Source organism: Anopheles moucheti, chromosome 2, assembly GCF_943734755.1.
Source record: "Anopheles moucheti chromosome 2, idAnoMoucSN_F20_07, whole genome shotgun sequence".
NCBI lineage: Eukaryota > Metazoa > Arthropoda > Insecta > Diptera > Culicidae > Anopheles > Anopheles moucheti.
The window spans coordinates 69492665-69515398 of record NC_069140.1 but is presented as its reverse complement, the minus strand read 5'-3'; the positions used below and the strand labels follow the sequence as shown (position 1 = coordinate 69515398).

At 44.1% G+C, this 22734-nt stretch overlaps 3 protein-coding genes and 1 pseudogene across 3 annotated transcripts; 1 reads left to right on the top strand and 3 right to left on the bottom strand.

Annotated features, from left to right (window-relative positions):
- Nucleotides 1-6024: 6024 nt before the first annotated feature.
- Nucleotides 6025-7272, bottom strand: LOC128298200 (uncharacterized). Its single transcript, XM_053033946.1, has 4 exons — nt 7024-7272; nt 6717-6893; nt 6405-6530; nt 6025-6274 (listed from the first exon to the last, which is right to left on the bottom strand). The coding sequence occupies exons 1-4, from the start codon at nt 7109-7111 to the stop codon at nt 6030-6032; spliced, it is 636 nt and encodes a 211-aa protein (XP_052889906.1). The 5' UTR covers nt 7112-7272; the 3' UTR covers nt 6025-6029.
- A 1387-nt stretch (nt 7273-8659) lies between these two features.
- LOC128309343 (protein CWC15 homolog) lies at nt 8660-9524 on the top strand. The gene has a single exon (XM_053045700.1). The coding sequence runs from the start codon at nt 8755-8757 to the stop codon at nt 9436-9438; it is 684 nt and encodes a 227-aa protein (XP_052901660.1). The 5' UTR covers nt 8660-8754; the 3' UTR covers nt 9439-9524.
- Nucleotides 9525-9645: 121 nt separating this feature from the next.
- Nucleotides 9646-12384, bottom strand: LOC128309342 (zinc finger protein 649-like). The gene is made up of 3 exons (XM_053045699.1): nt 12341-12384; nt 12042-12264; nt 9646-11966 (listed from the first exon to the last, which is right to left on the bottom strand). Exons 1-3 carry the CDS (start codon nt 12382-12384, stop codon nt 11139-11141), a joined length of 1095 nt encoding a protein of 364 aa, XP_052901659.1. The 3' UTR covers nt 9646-11138.
- Nucleotides 12385-17707: 5323 nt separating this feature from the next.
- Nucleotides 17708-22707, bottom strand: LOC128296896 (dynein axonemal heavy chain 7-like; annotated as a pseudogene).
- Nucleotides 22708-22734: the final 27 nt, after the last annotated feature.

The following is a 22734-nucleotide window of genomic DNA, read 5'->3' as shown; positions in this document are numbered from 1 at the left end:
AGACAAAACATATGCTAAGTATAGTCTCTAGCCAACGCTCGCCATTTTCGGGGCAAGTTATGGGATAATCTATTATCAAACACCCCTTTTGCGTAGAACCCCTTCTGCTATGCGGGGGGGGAAGGTTCGTTCAACGGTAGCGATGAACAATAGAGGAGAATATTTACCAAGGATTAGCGTCTGAAAATCTTCACTAGGTGCCGTCACACACCATACACGTACGCCGGGCGAACAGGTTAACGGACGGATCGGTTATATTCAACGTGAAAATTGTTGCCATCTTCTGCCAGGTGCCGAGCTTTACACGGGCCACCATTACGCCCCGCCCCGTAAGTAAGTGGATGGAATTTATTGCAACAAACGCAAACCAAGGAACACGACCACCTTCAGCACGCATTTCCGTTGCCCCCATTCAGCCGTACTTTATGATCGGATGCTAATTAAAATTTTACGAACTAACTTTGCTCCACGGGAAAGGATTCCATAACACGTTAAGAAAGGCCGGCCATAGCTTTTGGGTGACATCTAGGACTGGGTGCCAAACGGACGGGAGGTAGACGTTGTCCTTAACCATACCATTAACCAGCAAATTGAAACGATAAATAACATTCGGGTTTTACTGTCCGGATGTGTTGATGGTAGGAAAAAGATACGACAATCCATGCGTCCATCCTGAGCGGCCCGATTGTGGAGAAAGCATGGTTATCGGTGTCATTTTAAGCTTTACAATCCATGCAGAGGACTATAGAACGTGTCCGACATGAGTTTCTACTCTACCTTTAATTATATTACACCTCAACACAGCACGAAAAGTAAAAGAAAATGTATCCATATCCGAAAGTGCCTTGTTCTAGGCTTGTTCAAGTGTGCCACGAAGTGTTCTCCTCCGATGTTTTGAACGAGATATTAATAGGATGAAGAAGACTGTCTTGGCGACAATCTTCAAAGTCGAAATCTTCCAAATTTCGTATGGCTTTCGCGCGACATCCGTGCCACTCTTTGCTGCTACCGGTGGAACAAAACCAGGAGCTGAAAAGATCCGCGTTAGTTCCATTATCATTAGCGCGGGATTAGATTAATTCGTGAAAATTAATTAAGCATGCCCGATAACGCTCGGTACCTGCCAATCTTTGCTAACACCACGTTCTCAAGTGCGATAGGATTTTACTTTTCATTTGAAAAAGCTTCCCACTAAACCACACCGCCATCATTGTGTGCTTTAAAACCGCCTACTCAGATGTGATCTTGAATAAATGATGTTTCGTTCACCCTTTTCCCGGTAGCGTAAAGCTGCTGGCGCGTGCCTGCCGCCCCCGATGGCACAAAAAAAAACGGGGAATTGGAAAAATTGATACAAATGACACAGCACCATTGCTGACATCATGCATTTGAAACGAACCGGCAACAAATCACGTCCACGCCGGTACATTGAGAAAAATTGTTCGGCAAACTGTCCGCACGTCTTGGTGACATTGGTTCCACTCCCCCGAGGTTCAGTGTCACAGCGGTAGCACCGAAGCCGGGCTCTAACGTCAATGCTGTGGACACAAATTTGCCCCCATTCGGCAGACGGGGGGGATTCAATTGCCTGCCTGCCTGCCTGTTCGAACTGGGTGCGTGTGTATGTGGTGTAGGTGACATCAATGGACCGCCTTGCACCATCGCCATCGTTGAATGATGCTGTTCCCAACCAAGATTCTCAATAGAGATCCCTATTTTCCATAAGCCTGGATGTCCATGGGAGGAGGCGGCGGGTTATGTTTCTTTTTCGTCTCATTCGGATGGTTCTTCACGTGTAACGAACGTGATGGGAATGGGCAACACAAATGCCAAATGCGCTTGGTCACGCTCGGAAATGTTTCGACGACACCGTTCCGGTGTGTTGGGCGAGGGACGCAACATGTCTGGAAAGTGTTCCACAGCAAATGTACTGGAGTGGAACAGCGCTCATCACTATGCCGATTGCACGCCCAAAAAGGACATCGTTACGTTCCAACGCTGTTCGGTCGGTGCATTGCAGCCCCCTGTGGTACCCCGCCATCGCTAAAAATATCCTGCTAAAGCTGACCCCAGAATGTCCTCCAGAGCTTTAGCAGTGACTGTAAAATAGATCAGAAGAAAAAGTAAAATGGCATTGAAAGGCAGAAAAGGGAAGGGAACGTACAACTATCATCATTTGAATGTTTGCATTTACTTGCCAAAGCATTTCCGGATTCGTGCTGCCTGTACGTCGGAACTTCGCAGGATATGTGGATACTTTTTTTTTTTTGCTTAGCAACACATATCCTTACGCCATTTCGTATGCATCACCGAACCCCCGTTTCTTTGGCGGTTTTCACTTGACCAATTTTTGCAAAACGGCTGCAGGCGACGTAATGGGAACTCCTTAAGCATCCGCTTACTCCAGCATGTTTTGCCCTGCCCCGCCACAACTGTACGGCCTTTTGGGGCCGTTTTTTTTTATTCCAATTTAAGAAGAACACGATCGAACGAACATTTCGGGTTGGAGGTTTTTTCCCACCACAAAGCACCATATCACTGCAGAGTAAAAGAGGTGAAAGTTCTTTTTTTTTACCATAGCCTGGGACAATATAAATGTACAAACCATGTAAAACTGTTACTGCTGTATGGCACTGCATGGGAGACCTCATCGAACAAGGAAGCCCGTGTTAAGGGGAAACATGTTATCGCTTCGAGCGATACTAAAAAAAAAACACACCGAAGGCAAACCGTTGTGAGTCCGTAGAAAAGAAAACCCCGAGCCAATTTGCAGCCTCACCACTGGGAGGGCTTTGCGGAGTTCGTGTATTGTGGAGAGTGTACACGAAAATGGTCACCAGTAGTCGCAATGGCACGGGGATGCTTATATAAAGTACACACGCAGCACACATAGCAGCACTTGCTCTGCTGCACTACATCAATCGAGATAAGCACTACCGGCACGTTGCAGCCGGCCGAATGCCAACCAAGAACCGACTGGCGGCGACCATTTTCGTGTTGACAAATTGAGGCATCACAGCCGTTACCAGTGTCCTGTCCGCATTTGTCGCAGGCTATAAAGCGTTTCGAGTGCTTACTCATGGTTGGCTGTAAAATCGCATCTTATCTGATACACGGTCCAAGCGAAGCGCTTGGGCGAGCTTCCTGTAGCCTTCGATCGATCTAGATTAAGGTAGCCGTACATTAAATCTTGCGCAGCCCAACAAAATACTTGCCATGCTCGCCATTTCTTCGGTCATCACTGCACAAGTGGTTTGTGTTTGCTTTTATTGACGGTGCATTGTGCACCAAGGCACCAAGAGAAATGCCGCCATTTTGCCGCCATCACTTGAGGGTGTATGAAAAATCTTGCACCATAAAACGAACCACACCGAGCCGTGTGTCAGTCGCTAATTGGATCGGTAAGTGAGACACGCGCGCTTGTTGGGTCAAAGGACCGCAAAGAATGCGACCGATTTCCGAAATTCTCGCTGCGTGCGTGTGTCGTGCGCATAGAACAGCACAATCTGCAGAAAATCATACATTTATTCTAGCGGCAAACGTACCGGTGTTTATTGAAAATGTATATTCCAACCGTAAGCAATGGCGGAATGCACGCGCAAATGCGTTTTACGTTATTTGCATAAGCGCTACACCGGTGCAGCGAAAAGTGCCGAATGGTCTATGGGCGATGGCGGATTCGCGGGTCGGGGAAAGATGGAAAATTCAATAATGCCAAACGCTCGTATCAAATAACACTGCCCGCATATGAAATGAGAATTCCATAGCCTCTCCCGGCGGTTTCGCATCACAAACATCACCTCCAACGTTGCTTCCTTGTGCGACTCGAGTCCTCTTCAGGAAAATATACCCACCCATAGTGGGATGCACTGGGGGCCTTTTCGGTACCGCGTTCTCAAACCGTTACCATAGCAAAAGCTCACTTTCATAACGTCAGCCACCACCAACTGGAAGGCGTTCCGGGATACGGATCCGGCGTACGGCAATAGGCTGAGATGTCCTGGAACTAAACCACGCTCCACACAACCACGATGTTTCTGCAAACTCGGCAAAAATGATGAAACCTTTACACAGACGTCACATGCACATCATAAGCAACGAGAAAATTCGCTGGCAGTGGCAGTCAACCCCTCCTTCGTTCCGAGTTGCGGTTTAAGTTTGGAACTTGTCGTTTTTCGAACAAACCGCCAAAAGTCCGCTGCTGTTTCATTCGAGGAAAAACGATATTGCTCCGTATACTGGCTTTGCACCGAAGCTGGCAACCAAACCGAACCGGCCATTAATTTGCTAATGTCAGCGGAAAATGTGTGATGTGCCTTTTTCGAACGCTCGAACTGTCCATCCGTGTGGTGCGTGGCTTGATACTGCTGTATATTGGGCTCAACACTCTCGCGCAAACATGAAGATATGCATCTACGGTGCATCACAATTCCTCGTATCATAAGGTTGAGGCGGATGAATTTATCTTCACGCTGGGCGACCTTTAACCACAGCATCGATACTGTCACATGTATTGCCTATTTGCATCGCATCCATCCAGTCCAGTTTTGAAATTTTCAGAATTAGAGTACTAGCTTCGATGCTATCGTCACGTAATCTGATGCACGATATCAAAACTTCTATTTGGGCAAATTTGGAACAACCATGAAAAAAAATAATAATGATTATTAAATGCAGTTCACTTGAATCCCAAGTTTAATAAGCATTCAGGAATAAATCTTGAACGACCACAGCTAACTGACCAAAACCTTTGCTAACGCCACTTCAAATATAAATGTATAAATGTATAATGTATAAATGAAATTGCCTACCAAATGGCACTTCGTATTGTCCTCAAAGTTATTGAATTTGATTCTTATACTGAAATTTGTCCAATAATATTTGTAAACAGCTTCCGGGTGTCGTTAGGAAGGTTGGTGGTCATCGTTAAAACGCTATAATTAACCATTTTGGAAGTAATTTTTACAAGTCAGACGCGATTGGCCTTAACAGAAAGTTTCATCTAGGCCGAGTATTTCTTCACTGTTTGGACAATTGCTTGCACATGCGGAGGACCAAAGGGATTACTTTGTCTTCGATCTTCATCTCTATTTATTATAGGCGAAGTCTACTTTCGCCGGGTTCTCTGATGTCCTTCACACTCTAGGCGTTCTTAAGATAGGGAAAGACATAAAAGAAGTCAGATCCATCATATTCGGTAATACAATACGAAGAGATTCTAGTTTGTAAAACTGCTTCGATTAGGTGCAATGCGTGCAACTTCAACGAAGCCTTGAAAGCAATTGCCGTGCTGTTTTGGTAGTGGCCTTAGGACGGCTACAAAATAACAGTGCTATGTTCTCATATAGAGGGCAAGATACTTTAATAAAACATTCACGAATTTTGTCGTTTTTAATACATGCGTTATGATGATCGGTAAAACATTCGCAGTACACACCGAAAGGATTCCACTCTTGCTTGGTCTGATGTACCGGAGGCCCAAAGGCTTGAGTTACCTTCAATTAACTCACACAACTCAATTTTTTATCCGTAGTATTTCCCTCTATATTATCCATTACAATTACTGTTTATCCTAAAAGATGAAAGGAGATGAACCGAGAGGTCCAAAATTTCTAAAAATGTGTACAAACACACAAACAATTCGCAGTACACAATCGAACTACTCGAGGCTCTTTAGTGCAGTGCTATCGAAATCGATTTGCATGCAGTTGACCGGAACCAAATCCCAGCAGGAACTCACAAATTCCAAACAAATAATATAAGGGAAATCCTAATTTTCAAAGCAAGCAATTTTAGATGCTCTTATGAAGAACAAACGCAACTCGTCCATTCTACTGCTATTCTGACTTCTTCCAGACTGCTCCTGTCCCACTATCGTTATCAATATCGCTAACACAACCACGGCCACTGATTCGAACTGTATGAGAATCTAAAACAACACATTAACTTGATTAATACAATATGGCAGCGAAATAGTGAACAATATTTTCCTAAAAAACCGAAAATACAAGCTAGAATTCGTGTATACACTACCGCAACTGTAAGCATTTTATTAGTAACAGCTGAATCATGGCTACTACCAGCATCAATGGCGCAACAGGAACACTATCCGCTATTACATTCGCCGATCGGTTGCACGGCGTATGTCCAGCGGCCGATTCGCACACGCACACCTCAATCTCCCGCCCTTGCCGGTCCTCCTTGAAGCAGCTAGACGAGGTAGACGATTCATTGTCCACGTTAAGTTTAGCGCACATGTAGGTAATGTTTTCAACTGTGAAAGAAAATTTCGCACACACCCACAATCAGACTCTCGGCACAAATGTGACGCAATGCTCTACGCCCGCAGGCTCTTCAAGTACGAATTGTTTCAAGCAACAAAGTAGTAAAAGGCCGACACTTACTTGCACCATTGTAGCGGTAAGAGTACCGTGCGCACACCTCACCACGTACTAGCCGGCAGGCAATTTGGGACGGTTTATCCCTGTACTCTTCCCACATATAGTTAGTGTCCGGTACGTTAGTGTTGTCTGCAAGATTCGGGAAGAATAGCGAAAAAGGAGCATGTAAACACGATACGAAGTCAGCAAAGCGAACCATTCCACTCTAGCGTGGAGTTCAAACAAAACCCCAATTCGTGACCACCAAAAAATCAAACTCCAACCATGGGGAATGTGCAGGCAAGCTGCAAGACGAAGAGGCGACCGCATACTCACTCGTTATGACCAGCGGATGAAAACACGGGATGCCTTTCGCCTTCTTCAGGATGTTGTCGCAGCTCAGGTTTTTGTACGGTGTGTCCTTGTTGTACTTCGGGCCCATCCACGTAAACCGGAAACAGTACGGATTGGTTTTGTAATTTTCCACCGGTGCCAGCGTAGTGTTTGGTTCTTCTGAAAAATTGAATTACACCACGTTGAAGCCACTCGTTGCCGATTTTCACGTTCTTGTTGATGGTGTGTCAACGTGTTGTACTACTAACGTGGCACAACGCATCCGCAGACGGTCGGCACTTACACCTACCGAGGCTGGTAGCGGGTTTGCAGAAATAAATCAAACCAAGCGACAGCAAATAAATTGCTTTCATTTCCGAACCGAAGATGATCGACATCGACGTTTGGTGTTGGGCTGGAACTATATCCGGAATCTGACCACCGACTCTGACCGTTGACGTTGGGATATTTATGAGCGGTTCACTTTTATCTTTTCGCAAGATCAACCTTGCATTAGCCCCAAGGCATCACAACACTTTACCCGCACGCGTGACTCTAGATCAAGATGACCGGAATGTGAAGAATCACAGTTGCAACTATTGCCCAAAGAACGCTATTGCTATTTCGCCAAGAAAAGAAAGCTTATCAGTCACTTTCAATACCTGGAGAACTTACAACACGTACACACTCGCGCACCTACACCCGATAACAAAGGTGAGAAAAATAAAAGGCCAAGAAATGGTATCGTGTGTTTTCTCTTGATTGATTATCTTATCACAGGTGCTTCGAAAGCTGTACACCATTTGTGAACGATGACCTCCCAACATCAATAGGTTTACTTCGGCCACCCAGCTACAACCAACAACACACTAGCGTCCTGGTATTGGGTTTTGGCAACGGTAGACTGAAGTTTATTGACAAGATGGTACCGGATGCGCCAACAAATCGACCGCTAATTTCGTCTAACTGCACTCCTACTTGAGAACTATTCCAATGACGGTAGTAATTCCATATTTTACAAGCTCTTGCTCTCTTATCAACGGATAAGTTTCTGCACGCAAAAGGTTCTCGCATATAAAAATACGCAACGTTCGCGACAATGCGGCGCCGACAGTCATCGAATGCTAGTTGAAGTTGGTTGGCACACCGTGTCGCGAGCTGATGGCGCACGTTGAGTCAGCTAATTCACGAACAACTCGCTACTTGTCTGTTGTTAATTTATCGTGTGGATATGAATGGATATAACTGTTTGCAATGTGAAAAGCTTGATAAAACGAAGCGACTACTCTTTTTTGATGGTGATTTTATCAATTTCTTCAAGTTTTTTCACGAACTATCATCTCGATTGGTCTTCACTTCTGTTTTTTCAATTGTGTCTGTCGAAGACACTTTCTAAAATTCTCATAAAAATGCGCGAATAACCAGTTCTCCATTGCCGATCATGTTTTGGTTGATTATCCTGTGACGCTTTCATGCTGATATCGGTAAGCAATCGATCAAAAACAACCAAATGATAATTAAAACCACGTGCACAAATTAAATATTAAAAAAAAAAGTAAAACATCATTATAAGTTAAACAAAAGCCACCAAGCCATCAAATGAGCCACTTAATTTTTGCTTCGCTATCCTTTGGTGGGTCTTTTGGCTCCAATCTCCTTTAAATCACAACACGTTGACGTTCTCGGCTATTCATATCTGATGGCAAATTAACTATAACGATATTCAATAACAATTGTCCAGCTTTGTGGTTTATTTAAAGGTGGTTTTGATAAAAATTAACTTATGAAATGTTGTAAAATAGCTGAAAAGTTTGTATTGACCACCAAACTCAACGCCATTTCTCGGTCTAATTCAAATGGCAGCCTTCACCCCTAATTTGACAGCACAAATGACGTTTACATGGAAGAAGCCAAGAAGAAGAAGAAAACATTGTATGTCACACTCCCAAAACAATCGCACCACCTATCCAGCGTAAAAACAAAATATTTAAGTGTGCTGGATATAGTTTACCATTAAAAAGAATTTACCAAACTACCGACCATGACGACCGCTGCACGCCCAACGTTTGATCCCGCACGCGGTGGTAGTGGCCGGGGCGAGAAGGATCTGAGCGCCCTCTCCAAACAGTACAGTAGTCGAGATCTGCCAGGCCACACGAAGCTAAAGTACCGCGACCAAGGGCAGAGCACCAGCGAAGAGCTGCGCAACCGGGACTTCCGCGAGGAGCTCGAAAAGCGTGAACGCGATAACAAACAAGGCAAGGGATCGGCGGTTCCGACGGCACGCCGCGCTTTGGAGCAAGGTTCGGGCAGTGTGAGCGGTAGCACCAAGCGACAGAAGTTGGAGGCACCACAAAACCTCGATGCAGATGATCCAGTGGATAGCGAAAACTCAGACACAGATTCGGACGAGGATGATACGGCGGCTTTGTTGGCGGAGCTGAACAAAATTAAGCAAGAGCGTGCGGCCGAGACGGCAAAAAAAGAACGAAGCAAACAGCAGGAAGAGGAACGAATCCGGATGGAAAACATACTGTCGGGAAATCCGCTGTTGAACTACTCCGCCACCGCCAAAGCAGAAATGAAGGTAAAACGGCGTTGGGATGATGATGTCGTGTTTAAAAATTGTGCCCGTTCTGAGCCGGAAAAGAAGTCGAACCAGTTCGTGAATGATTCATTGCGTTCGGATTTTCACAAGAAGTTTATGGATAAATATATTAAGTAAGGGTACTGTACAAAGAGTAAATAAATAAGATACTTTTTCACCTCCCGTCACAAGGGCTTGCGACAAATAAATGGTGGATTTTTCGTTCGGGGAAAACAATATTTGAGAATTTTATAGTGTTGTTCCATTAAATCGGGTGTTTACTTTTGAATGAATATGGTACGAGTTCCCATTCTTAGTTTATTTCTCATCTAGAACTTTTGCATCAGTTTCAGTGCCGAATGCAATTAAAAAGGTTATTCAAACATATAAACTAGACCTCCGCCTTTTAGTTCGAATTGGTATAGTTTTAGTTGTTCCTTAAATAATCGGTTCCCTCTCTTATCATGCGTACGCGATTTAAGCATTTATACATCTATAGTCTTAAATTGTAAATTCCTTCGTATATGCCAGCTTCATCACAATAACTCGAACCGCACGGGCGTATGGTGAGCAACTTGGAACCGTAATATAGGTCATCCCACCCAGAAAGGGATCGTATGGAAGATTGCTACACTCATCCCCGGCATTAGGGACACCTTCATGTCTCGTCAAAACTAATATTTAATCTACAAATTCCTTAATAAATTTTAAACATGGTTTTGGTAAGAAAATTCATATTATTATGCCATGTAGGAAGAAACATGGTAGAGCAAAGATGACACCGTTTCGCTATCACACAACTGACTAAAGTAAATGACAACTAGCTTAAGTTACGAACTTTCTGCTGTCCCTAGCCACTCGCAGATACGCGAGCGAGATGTTTGCTCATAATCATAACATTTGCTTCACTCGCGTTACGATTTAAAAGACGATAAAGAGTTGATGTAACGCTGGTGAATTCAACATGGCACACTTCATACTTACATCCTAAGTCTGATAAAATTAGCTGACTGACATAGATATGGACAGTTCGTGCCATAGTTCATGAACTTCTGCTGCTCATTTTTTATCCCTACCTTACGCCTAACATAGGGCTTGCAAAATGTCCACCCTTTGTGAACACCCTTCATACATTCATGCAAACACACCGAGAAACATGATATCAAACGTAGACACTAAGATGAAAGAAGTGGTGGTCCTTTTCCCCTAATCAACCGGAGAAAAGTACTGGCCCTGTCTCTGCTGCACACCAAAGTTAACATAAGAAGCGACTAGCGAAATTGATTGCTTTGGTTCGAATAATTTAACAAATAAATAGAGTACGTACAAACTTAACGGAAAATTATGGTCCAAACAAATAAAAAACAAAGATCGTTGTGTAAATAAAATAAAAACCTCACGGTGGGTTAAAAAATTCAAATACCTATCTTTCCTACGTTTTGAAATGTTGTTCATCGGTTACACTAATAATTTGGTATCGACACATTAACTTAATCTAACACAAGCAGACTAATTCCTTCCCTATGGTATGGCCATCGATCGACTAAAGCAAGTTTAATTTCTTTGGAACGGTTGCGTTATATGACACTGAACAAAACGTTATTGTTTGGAAATGGTATCTCCATTATTCACGCATTAGATTGTGAAAATCGGCAAGCAATGAATCACCAATTCGCTTAATCTATGTACAAATACAGAACTAAGTTACCCGCTAGGAACCGATATCGGGCCGCCTTCCTTTCCATAAGCCAAAGCACCCCTACAGATGCGTGTTTTGCACCTTCCTACTGTAATCGCAGAATGTGCCAGGAAGTCTTACTTACGATGCAAAAAATACCTTAGCTGGCATTCCTGATGCCACAGTCCGTGAGAGATCCCAATTCCGGTGTGCACTGTAATGGGAATGGCGACACGGAACCGAGCGAAGGTGATCCGCTGGTACGATCTTTTGCCGTACCGTTCTTCCGCCGACCGGTGGAAGGTGCAACTCGTGGCAGATCCATTCCCACGGTCTGTGGAACATCCCCCGCTAGGAACGGGTCCAGTGGATTGGTCAGATCGATCGAAAACTGTGCCTTGCAGCGTTTTAAGTTCCGGTGCATCAGATAATAGGATTTGTGCTTAAATAGCTTGAAGCAGCCCTCGCACTGGTGCATACTTGGCTTCTTGTGGCTGCTGATGTGCTTGTCGAAATCGTACTTCAGCTTGAAGCTAAGGTTACACTCGGTACACTCGTACGTGCGCGGTTTGCGCGGATGCTTTGGCAGCTCGATCGTATCTCGTGGCGCCGTCTGATGGTGACTGCGGATGTGCAACCGGAGAGTGGACTTGAAATTGAAAGCTTTCGAGCAGATGGCACACACCAGCTCATCCTTGTCAGCATTCAGCGCTTCTACGCCGAGCTCGGTTACAACGAATGTACCACAGGCGGCATCAATGTAGTGTCCACCGGAGCCCGATGTCGGTGATTCCGGATTCGCTTCGCACGGTACGGCCACGTGCACCGGTATACCATTGTGCATTGTGATTGTGGGTGGTTTACACTGTGCTTCACTGTTGTACATCTGGCTTAACATATCGAAGTACGCATCCTCGTCATAATCATAGCCCAATTTAGCACGACATCCATTGCACAGGGGTTCAATTTTCCCATCAGCTGGTTTAACCTATAACAAAAAGAAAAAATATTATTACAACGATATGCAACGTAAACAGTCGCAATACAAACATAAATACACTACCTCTATTTTGGCAATTTTGTAAATATTATCCACTATCCGTTTTAACTCCTCCACCGATTCGCTTCCGATCGAACTGAGCTCCTCGAAGGGTAACAAACACATTAAACATTTTCTGAGCGGTTCTTTGGTGCCTTTAATCCAAGGGGAACTATCCTGCTGTATTTGGTACGATTCGTTGGCCTGTGGTAGCAAATGTTCCGCCTGTTTGATCTCATCTGGCGAGCTGAAAAGAGGAATAAAAAGCATCAGGTTTGTTCGAAATCATCGCAACATAGAATAAAGCAAAACAATAACATTACCTTGGCATTGTTGCAATAGGTACATTTCCACTGTGCGTCTCCATACCCCAGTTAGGAAATGCAGCACAAGATGTAGGGGGGGAAACACTGCGTAAAGGACGACACAAAGCAAAACCCCGTAACACCTCTGAGACCAACACACCCACAACAACAATGGTACCACAAACAAGGAAAACGATCACCTTTTTTGCTCAAAACAAACCGATCGGTAGCATTTCGTGTTTGGCTGTAACTTTATCGCTAGCAGAATCCCGCAGGAGATGGTAAACCCCCACCGAACGCATCAACGCCTGGCCAGGGACAACTGAAAATTAGTAAATAAACTAACTAAACCCCAACAGCAGCAAATGTTGATGGTGAGGCCAAATTTAACGGTTTGCGAGCTTTGAAAAACAATTGCCGCCGAAGGATGGATTGATGCGGATGCGATTCCACTTTCCGTTCACGCTGGTTTTACGCAAATTTTCACAAAAATGCAGCAGGAAAAACTCCCACCCCCCTTCGAGGAGTGCTGACTTTTCTTTCTTTTCTGTCCCTGCTTCGTCGTCGTCCTTCTGGTTTTTCTTTCCTTGTTTTGAAGGTTTTTTTTTCTTCCCAGTAAATGTCAAACGACTTTTTGAAAGCCGAACACGGTCGAAGTTTACCGAAGAGGCAGCACGAACTGAGTTTCGAGCCGAGAACCAAATTCGAGCATGAAAACCGTAGTGATGCTACTCTCCAACAGATGGCATTATATAGAAAAATCTACCCAAGTTACAAAATATCACTGATTTATGGCCGTACAGGCAGTGCCCAAGATACGCTATTATTGCGGACCGCTGTAACCTGGGAAAAATCTGCATAATTCGAATTTCCGCGTGCATTTCGCGATTCCTGGTGCAATTTCGTGTATACTTAAAAGGCAAGCGTGCAGGCAGGCTTAAAATGTAAATTTAAAAAACTCGTTACATGCAATTATTAATTATATATGTTCATAGCATTTTATCGTGATTCTTGAAATAAACGTATACATATCAATTTTGAACGGGCTACGTAATATGGAAATAGGTATATGATCCCTTAATACGCCATATGAACAATATTTCAAAGGAAACTCGAGATACGCGGATTTCTGTGGAACTCATTACTCGCGTATCTCGGCTATCGACTGTATTTCCTTTGCCTTTTTGCATAGTTAAAATTCTTAACGAAATTACGATTCAAAAAGAAGACCCATCTTCGTGCCGCGTATGTTGAATTTCTCTCAGAAAAACGGTGTTTGCAATTGATAAATTTAAGTCATTCGTTGATGACTTTAAATATATCCACCGGATAGGTTTATGACAACTAGCCTGATAGGCTTGGCGTCATCGCCGCTCTAACTAAAAATGCGTGCGAAATAACAAATCCTTTTCACTTTGGGTCTCCAAAGAGTTTTCAGGTGGTCCAATCGGAGTTGGATTCTACTATTATTTCCCTCCTGGTTGCTGCGAATAGTTCACATTTTTAACACTACGTTGGTCCCCTGCGATACTGGAACAAAAGTCAGAAAATGGTCAGAAATGGTATTCTAAGAACCATGAGGTTGTAATATCAAATGGAAAAGAGAGTTCTAATGATTGCAATATGATTTCACTCATATTCTATGACAATGCTAGCTATTTCGTAGTACACTGACAGATTGTGTCGGTTATAACATCATTACCGGCTTGCAAACTTGCAAAAATTGTGGCAATCGGAATTCTAAGCACAATGCTCCTCCACAATACTGTTCCGAAACACGCAGGCAAGTCATTTTCACGGTACAATCGGTGAGAGAAAAGAATACCACTCCACGAGTATCGCAATGGCAATAGCTGGCGAATATTACGGAAGTGAAAACAAGAATGGTTTCTATTCTAGCATCTAACTATCCCACGGGTAAATAAAGTAAAAAAAGTCGATAATGGTAGGCTTCAACATCCTGAGGATGCCGCGCCGATAAAGAAAGAGTTTGAGTGCACTGCATACTTTTCTTGCGTAGTCGTGTAACCGGGCCGATATAGCTAGTCAAATAGAAACAATTGTTTTATATAACCTAACAATATAACCTAAACAATTGTTTTTTATATAATATAAGATATTTTCGATAATTTTTTTACCTTTTTAATTAGATTTTGTGCTATAGCACAATTTATAAATTAACTCTGCTCTTAATTCGCGGAGTACCTTTGTACCTTTTACTACTTCACAAATTTTTTGGGGCCCCCGACACGGCGAGGCCCTAGGCGACCGCCTAAACCGCCTAACGTTTGAACCGCCACTTATAAAAACAATCTTAGCCTACGAGTAGAGAAAATATACACATTCAACATGATGGTGTTGAGTGAAGTACCTGAAGGATTCGTGTTGATTCCACGGATTCCCGCTGGATTCGTTTACAAGGGCGTACTTCATCTGAAGGACGCGTATATAAATGATTTCGATTGCGCTGCCGGAGATGGTTCACCGGTGCAAGAGCAACTTTTCGTACACGACGCCGACAATGAAGTGGTGGGAACGATAACGTTGATGCGGCAAGTCGTGCATGATGTTGCGATTGAAGATCCCACGACTACTTCCGACTGTTTATTTTCGCAATATTTCAAATGTTGTGAACGTTGCAAGGCCTGTTTGAAGTGGCTGTCAATCGAGTGCTGCTGTCCAAAGTGTGGCGACAAAACTCAAAAGAATGAACCTTTGGCAAAATCAATTCTGCCAACCTGCTTCAACGACCCGTCCGAATTGGGGCCGGCACCCAATGGAAAAACGCCATCTATCTACGGTTTGGACACAATGGAAGTTCCGAATCGTGTCGATGGAAGTTCCCAATCGTGTCGATTGTGCCACATTTGCGAAATTCGTTGTATCGATTGCGCATACCAAATGAGCCTGAAGGATGAGTCCAAATCGTCCAGCTCTTTCAGCTCTTTCAGCTGTCATCAGATTATATCTGCAATCGCTCCAACGACCAGACCTGTTACCCGTCGTCCGTGGCGTACCGGTCGTCCATCCCACGGTCCCAAACACGACTCCGTTAAACTGGGTTCGACTAAAGGGAAAAGTACGAATGAGATGCAACAGACGAATTTAAATGGAAATGACAAAAACGAATCTACCAACCAGCCGACTGCCGATGGCAAAGATCGTGTCAGTGCGGCCAGACCTGTTACCCGTCGTCCGTGGCGTACCGGTCGTCCATCCCACGGTCCCAAACCCGCTACCAACCAGCCGATTGCTGATGGCAAAGATCGTGTCAGGGCGGCACAGATTTGCAAAAACAACAACGACAATGTACCCGTTTCGACGAAAAAAACGGTCGGCTTCCGTACGGATGATCCTGCACAAGGGGATCACAAGCAGAAACCAACGCTTCACCAACGGAAAGATGTCAAATCCAAAGCTCCCGGAGTACGTGGTGGAGTATCGAACCATGGGAAAGGTGACGCCACCTCCAGGGCAGCTACTGGACCGGGTGCGAAAAATATGACCCAAAAAGGAGGACCCGGGAAGAAGGCGAGTGCCGGTGGGCCGGAGGCTACGAACACTAAAGTTCGCATATCGGTCACGAACGCTAAAGGGTCTGGAGCTGCAGCGAAGGAAAGCAAACCTACTGGAAAGGGCAGCAAAAAGTAAATCACACCACAACAGTTAGTGTTTCGTTTTGAAGCCTCGATGCCGTCAGATGGCGATACTGTTCGGTTTGTTGGATATTTCTCCAACATGTCCGGCTAATCGCAGCCGTTCTTATACAGCTAATTCTTTATCTTATTTCTTTATACACATATTTCGTTATCTTGTATCGTACCTTTGGAACTAAAAATAGAAATTCGCGTATTCTCGGATAAAAAAAATAATATTTTACATCGAATTAGTGAAATGGCAAATATCACACATGTACTTTGTTACACCAATCAAGTAAATCTGGAATGTATTAATAAAAGATGAAATTAAAGATACTAAAAACAAAGTACTGCATGAAGGTTTTTTTTATTAAATAATGTAATAGTTATTTTTCTGCATGTTTCCATTTTTAAGAAGCGTTTGTGCTACAGTTTACAGCTACAGTAAAGCTAAACACGGCTTTAGATTCGGCACATTTAGTTGCCAGCAGTTACAGCAGTAGTAAATGTGGAGGGGAAAGATAATTTCTCGGATAGTGCATAATTTCGTAATGGAAATTAACGTGAACCTCGTGACAATTAAAAAGGGTACGGTGACACATGTTGCCATTATGTCATCGCTTTGCACTCGTCAACAATTAAATGATGCAATAATGAGTTGGAGTGCACCCTTTAGTAATATGTTTTCATTTTCTTAAGAGAAGGTGAATTAGTATTGACGTTGTCGAATAGTTGAAATTAATAAAAGTGTGTTTTAAATCACATCTGTTTCAACGAGAACATATATCTTCACTGTACTATACCTATGATGCATAGCTAATTTTTTACTGAAAATGTTTGGCAATTATGCAAGTCAAGCGAAGACAGCTAAGGCTTTAATAAAGTTATAACAAATTATCTTACCTGGTTTTTTACATAAATTTCAATTTTAATGGTAATTTCTTTACATTCTGTTTGTTAAATTTTGTTTTAAATTCCGTGGTAACCTAACCTTAAAGTAACCTTTTTTATATTTATATTTATATTGCAAGTTGTTTTCTCTTCTTTTAGCTTCTTTTCATACTTTATGAGCCATTGTTTTGTTAATTGTGTAATGCTAAACGTTACAGTGATTTTTATTCTTTTGTTACATCGTTCCTCATCCGAAATGCTGTAGATTTTCTTTCTTGGTGAACTGAATTTACAAGTCCTATAATAAATTGTCTTTCTCTACATCTTAAAACACTAATCTAACCGTATTAATAGTCTGAACAACAATTTCGTCAAAAATAAGTGGCAAACATTTTCCGATGAAAAACTGAACAATTTACATTCTCGCTCACCAAGTTTCTTCGAAAGGAAGAGGCAAATTTTGCATAGTGCAAAGTGCAAAGTGGAAAGTTACTACTACACAAATTTTTTGGGGCCCCCGACACGGCGAGGCCCTAGGCGACCGCCTACACCGCCTACCGTTTGATCCGCCGCTATACTCACTTTAATAGTTTCTTTGACTCAAATCAATTTACCTTGCTCTTGCAATGGGGTATGATCCGAAGCCACTTGATGATCCTGACAACCCCAAGTAGATGGTGACGCAGCGCAGAAAAGGAGGGGATTGAGTCCTCCAACGTTTGGGAAGATAACTAAACGTAAATTCTAGCTGTCACGAGAGTCTATCACTTTGACTTATAGAAGATGGTCCCCGAAATTTGGTCGACTTTGGTCATTAGCGACTTTGGTCATTATCATTCGTACTAGTATGGCAAGTTTGTCCGGGATTCCAACAGAGTTCATTGCGTCGTAACCGTTATCTGGCTAACCTGACTATCGTATGCGGCCTTGAAGTCATTGAAGAGATGGAAAGAATAGAGTTGCTGTTCCGTCATCTTCTCCAAGATCTGCCGCATAGTGAGAGCATCTGATCAGTGGTTGATTTCCCGTTTCGGTGGTTGATTCGGTGGTGGTGGTTGATTTCCCTGTGTGATAATTTCCAACTACTATTCCTGGCGTAACGACCTAGTTAAAATGCGATGAATTTTGTTTTCTAGTGCTGCAACCTCAATTTTTATCAGTCGGTGCCTGGTGCTTTATTATTGTTGAGTCGACGGAACGGTAGCAGTACACGTGTAGCTTATATTATGTTTTGCAACTCAAAACATTTTTAATAAGATATCCATGAAATATTTGTAAAAATTGAATTATTTTGTATATATTAGACGTAAAAAAGTTGCTTTTGTTAAATATGTATATCGTGCTATTTTCGTATCATGTCTTAATTTGCTTGTAAAATGACTTGTAATTCTGAAAAACCCTCATTAAACGAAAATCCCCTACGTCATTGATCGCAGAAAGGGGCAAAAAAGCATTAGGAGCCTATTTTATACTTCATGCTTCTTCCTCCGTGCTGTGCGTTGAAACCGGTTAGTGACTAAGCTGACAAAGCATAGCCGCACCACGCAAAACCCAATGGTCCGGTTTCACATTGGGATCACAATTTAGCAACAACGCTATGACAAAGTTAGTACTGTGGCCCGTCGTGGAAAGCGTACCGCGCCGTTCGGCTGTCTTGTATACCGGACAGCGATACGTGTGCCGCGGAACAAAATCGTCTTTTTTCATCGGTTTCAGCAGAATCTAAAAGAGCAAATATGAATTTAGCGGCAGGAAAATCTTACCATCTTATGCAGTACTCACGTATGGCACGGTATCAAACAGAACGCGTGGTATAGACTCCTGCAGATCCCATCCTGCCCTTTTCCCTATCCCATTATCGAACACTAGCAGATCGATCGGTATGACGTACTTGCGGGCAAAGTTTTGCTGTGCGCCGGTCAAAAATGCCTGGGTGAAGAAAAAGCCCGACACCCAGAATGTTGCTGGCGGGCCTTCGTCGTACCATTTTTGCAGGAATTCTAACCGCGCGATAAAGTCCGCAATGTACGAGCCGAGCGTTTTCAGGCTCGGGTAGGAACGCTTCGCCCAGACGGATGGGATCTTGACGACCAGTATCGCGCTGACCACCTCTTCCACGGTTGGTGACATGGCGACAAGACCCTGCATGGCTTTGCGAGCCGTCTGGAGTCTACCCCGGATGCAGATGAGTAGATTGTTAAACGGTACCATCTCCTGCACCAGTACCGTATTCATGCTCTGCAGAAGATAAGGGAGTATCGTGTATATAACATTCCTGTAATCGAGAGAAATCTCAGTGCGAGAACTGACGAGTTACCTGATGATAGTCGGTCGGATACTTCTCCAGTGCGGCGTCCCGATCAAACTCTGGCGGAAGAAGCTTCAAAATGTTTGACGATACGCTAATCACAAGCTCGGCAGGAGTTTCCCTGAACACACCGGTTGATGTGTTCTGTGCGAGAATAACATACTCAATTAGTAGACTACTTACGTTACGTTAATGTTTTAGAAAATCAAGAATTGGTTACAGTAATTTAATGAAACTTAAAAACAAAATCAAACAGTTTCCAATTTTTTACAAACCTTTAAATCCTCAAGAATCTACCATTGTCAATTGAATGTGGAAATCCAATGGAAATTTAGCCAATTAGTAGAATGAAACATAATCAATTTTTGTTTAAAATTTTTTGAACCAGGTTTGGCAATTTAACCTAATTTTACATTATCTTCATTTGCAGCAAATGCTAATGGTGGGTATTTTGGGAATGTAGCATTAAATTCAGATAATAAAGTTACTTAACATTGAAAAGTAAATTGTTTTAAAGTTCCAGTGTGTGACAGTCAAGGCAGTTTAAATGTATTTCACCTATATTTACTAATCAGTGAGGTACTGTGGGAATTAACCAGAAGAATACCTGGCATACTTACGGTACGATCCTTCAGTTTGAATCCGATAAGAAAATGGCGTTACTGACTACAGATGTACTACACCTAACAACCGACATACCTGTGTCTTGAGCGTATTGGCCAACAAAGTGTCCGTTCTCTCGTTCTCCAGCACCTGCGCCGTGTAGAACTTTGCTAGAAGCGTATTCAAACACCGACGATCCCAATCATCCGTTACACGGCCACCGTAGTTACACTCTCCGGTTAGGTAGCGTAGTGCCACATACGGTACTTCTTCAAACTCGTCCAAAAACATTCGCAACTGCGTCAAGCTGATGCTCAGATCGGTCTCGTTAAACTCGTACGGTATGTTCCAACCGATCGGGCCAAACTGGCGCCGCTCCTGCACGACACCGTGGAAGAAGCACAGACTGAACAGGAGCTTTTTGAAGTTGGCCGATTGTTTGCACGCCTCGAACCATTCGACGTTGGATATTGGATCGCTCATGAACGAGCGCGACACGTTCATGCGTAGACCTTTCGGTGGTTCGTTGGTAATCTTGATTCCATTTTGTAGTACCACCACCGGGAAGTGTTCCGTCGGATAGGAGGTTAGCCAGAGCCGAAAGTCGGGATGCGTTGTGTCCGGTTGGAAGCTTTCGCAGATCTTCTCTAGCGTCGGCATCCAGCTCTGGGCGAGGTGACAGTTTTGCAGCAGAACCCAATTGCCGAACTTGGTACCTTCGTCGATCATTTTGGTTGCGATAGGTCCCTGACCCTGTCCGAGCGATAGTGAGAAGAGCCGATTTGCCCCCAGACCCTGGGCGTCAGCAAATTTTATCAGCGTGGCCATCGGATCGGTACCCGGTGTTAGCACGAAGATCAATGGCACACAACAGTTCGATTCGTCGTACGATGCAGCCAAATTGAAGGCCGGAGGTTCCACGTATTTCGGTTCCATTGTTTCTGGAATTGATTGCTTGATTGATTGGAACAGTCAGTCTACAATAATCAAATCTCCGATATCCTATAGGGTAACTGTTCACCTACCTGCCACATATAACACGATCGTGGGAACCAACTTATCCGCCCGGAAACATCGAAGTACCAGCAGCTTCTGGAACGCTGTCACCGTGGAATTCCACGGCTCCGGAATGGATGCCTCATGTGGTGTATCGTCGTCAAAGTACCGCTTCCAGTTCTGAACCACATGTTCCTTCAACGGGGCGAAATCTTCAAACGACAGATCTCATCCCAATTTTTGTCCGGTAGCCAAACGGCTGGCGGGTAGGGATCAAGATTGTCCAATCCAACACCTCCGGTAAGCAAAAACATCAGCTCGGGCGACCCGAGCTGGCCGGCATCCTGCTGCAGATTCGTAGCCAGCAATAGCGAGAACAGTATCTTGTCCTTTTCAAACAGGCTGCGGCAGATATTCTCGTAAAGGCTGTACGTAAAGTAGGTCCTAAGATCCTCCAAGCGGGCTGGTACCTCATCCACCTTCTCGGTATTGTCGATAGTCGCGGTAAAGAGGTTTACGAACCAGTTCAGGCTGTACTGATACATCGGATCGATGCAGGCCAAGTCGGCAATCGTGAAGAACAGCACCGTCGAGTGGGCCGCTATCGGCGTGTACTGCATACGGGCCGCATTGATCTGACATTCGGTCCCCTCGGCAACGATTTGCTTCTCGTTGATCTCGATGGCCAGCGTTTTCGACGAGCTTAGGACCGATCCAGCGGTTTCATCCTCGAGAATGTTACCCTCGGACGAGAGGACCTGCAGGATCTTGTCTTCGATCTCCTGCAGCTGCCGCTTGTTCTCCGCCCTTACACGATCAATGCGTTCTTTTCCGTCTCGAGTTCGGGCCGTTCGTGCGCCACTGTTATCGAAAGCAGCTGATCCTGCAGTCCAGTCTGGGTGATCATGAAATTGAGTAGCGTCACCTTCACCGCTATTTCCGGCAAGTAATGGGGACTACGGAGTTTTGTTGTGATGTAAAATTTAAACGAATCATTGTACTCTATGATTGAGTCACCCAGCTTGATACACATTGTTCTCCCCGGTCGGAAGATTTGTTTCAAAGGAATCGGTTCCAGCATTGGTTCGATCTCTTCACCGACATTCTCCAGTAGCACTGGTAGACCAAACTGTATGGCGTTCTCCAGTACGCGTGTATAGTCAGGATGTGAGAGACGTATTATACAAATACGGTTCGCCTTCTCCATATTGCGTACCCATGTGTTAGCCTGCCCTTGGGGATCGATCATCAGAGGCCAGCGTCGAGCATTGCTAAAAAGAGGAAAAAGAGCACACATTACACTTCACATCTCGAGTCTTACCATCGCATCGATACAAAAATACGATCGCTATTCTCTAAATATTCCCAAAGCCCCTGGTCAATTCTTACTGAATGATGATAGCACTCTCCACCGAAAATGCATCACTTGGCAAACCGAAGATGTTCCACGCCCGAATATCGACCGGGTTTCCCAGTACGTTCACGAGCTGGAAGTCCTGGGAACAGATGGTTCCACGATCCGTACACCGTTCGATCCACTGTTCGATCTGCTGTGCCCGGAACTGCATCGTGAAGGGTCCCAAGTACGCAACGATACCAGATGCAATCAACACGTCACCGGTGAGCGTGTCGTAGATTAGTGCCAGCGTTTCTGCCGCCGTCTGCCAGCGATCCTTCTCACCACCCAGACCGGTAATGATCTCCGTAGCGCGTTCCAGCTTCTTCATACACAGCTCTACATTTGCTTGCAGCTTTGCATGTTGAGCAATCTGTTCGTCCAGCTTACGTTGGAGATCCGCAAGATTTTCCTCGACGATACGTAGCTGTTCCAGCTTTGCATTCAGTATCGTCATAGCGGACTAGGAGAAATAATACACAATAGTTTGTTAATGGATGCTAATGTGGTGTAGTGAGATAACCGGAAAAAGAACTCAAGAACCTACATTATAACTCGCTTGAGCTTCAGCTAATGCTGC

Coding starts and splice junctions, on each gene's coding strand:
- LOC128298200 (XM_053033946.1), bottom strand. CDS start 7,111: ATGTCGATCATCTTCGGTTCGGAAATGAAAGCAATTTATTTGCTGTCG. Junction 6,531..6,716: donor TCATCCGCTGGTCATAACGA/GTGAGTATGCGG, acceptor CGAATCTTGCAG/ACAACACTAACGTACCGGAC. Junction 6,275..6,404: donor TTACCGCTACAATGGTGCAA/GTAAGTGTCGGC, acceptor TTTCTTTCACAG/TTGAAAACATTACCTACATG.
- LOC128309342 (XM_053045699.1), bottom strand. CDS start 12,384: ATGGAGACGCACAGTGGAAATGTACCTATTGCAACAATGCCAAG. Junction 12,265..12,340: donor CCTATTGCAACAATGCCAAG/GTAATGTTATTG, acceptor TCCTCTTTTCAG/CTCGCCAGATGAGATCAAAC. Junction 11,967..12,041: donor ACAAAATTGCCAAAATAGAG/GTAGTGTATTTA, acceptor TTTTTGTTATAG/GTTAAACCAGCTGATGGGAA.
- LOC128309343 (XM_053045700.1), top strand. CDS start 8,755: ATGACGACCGCTGCACGCCCAACGTTTGATCCCGCACGCGGTGGTAGT.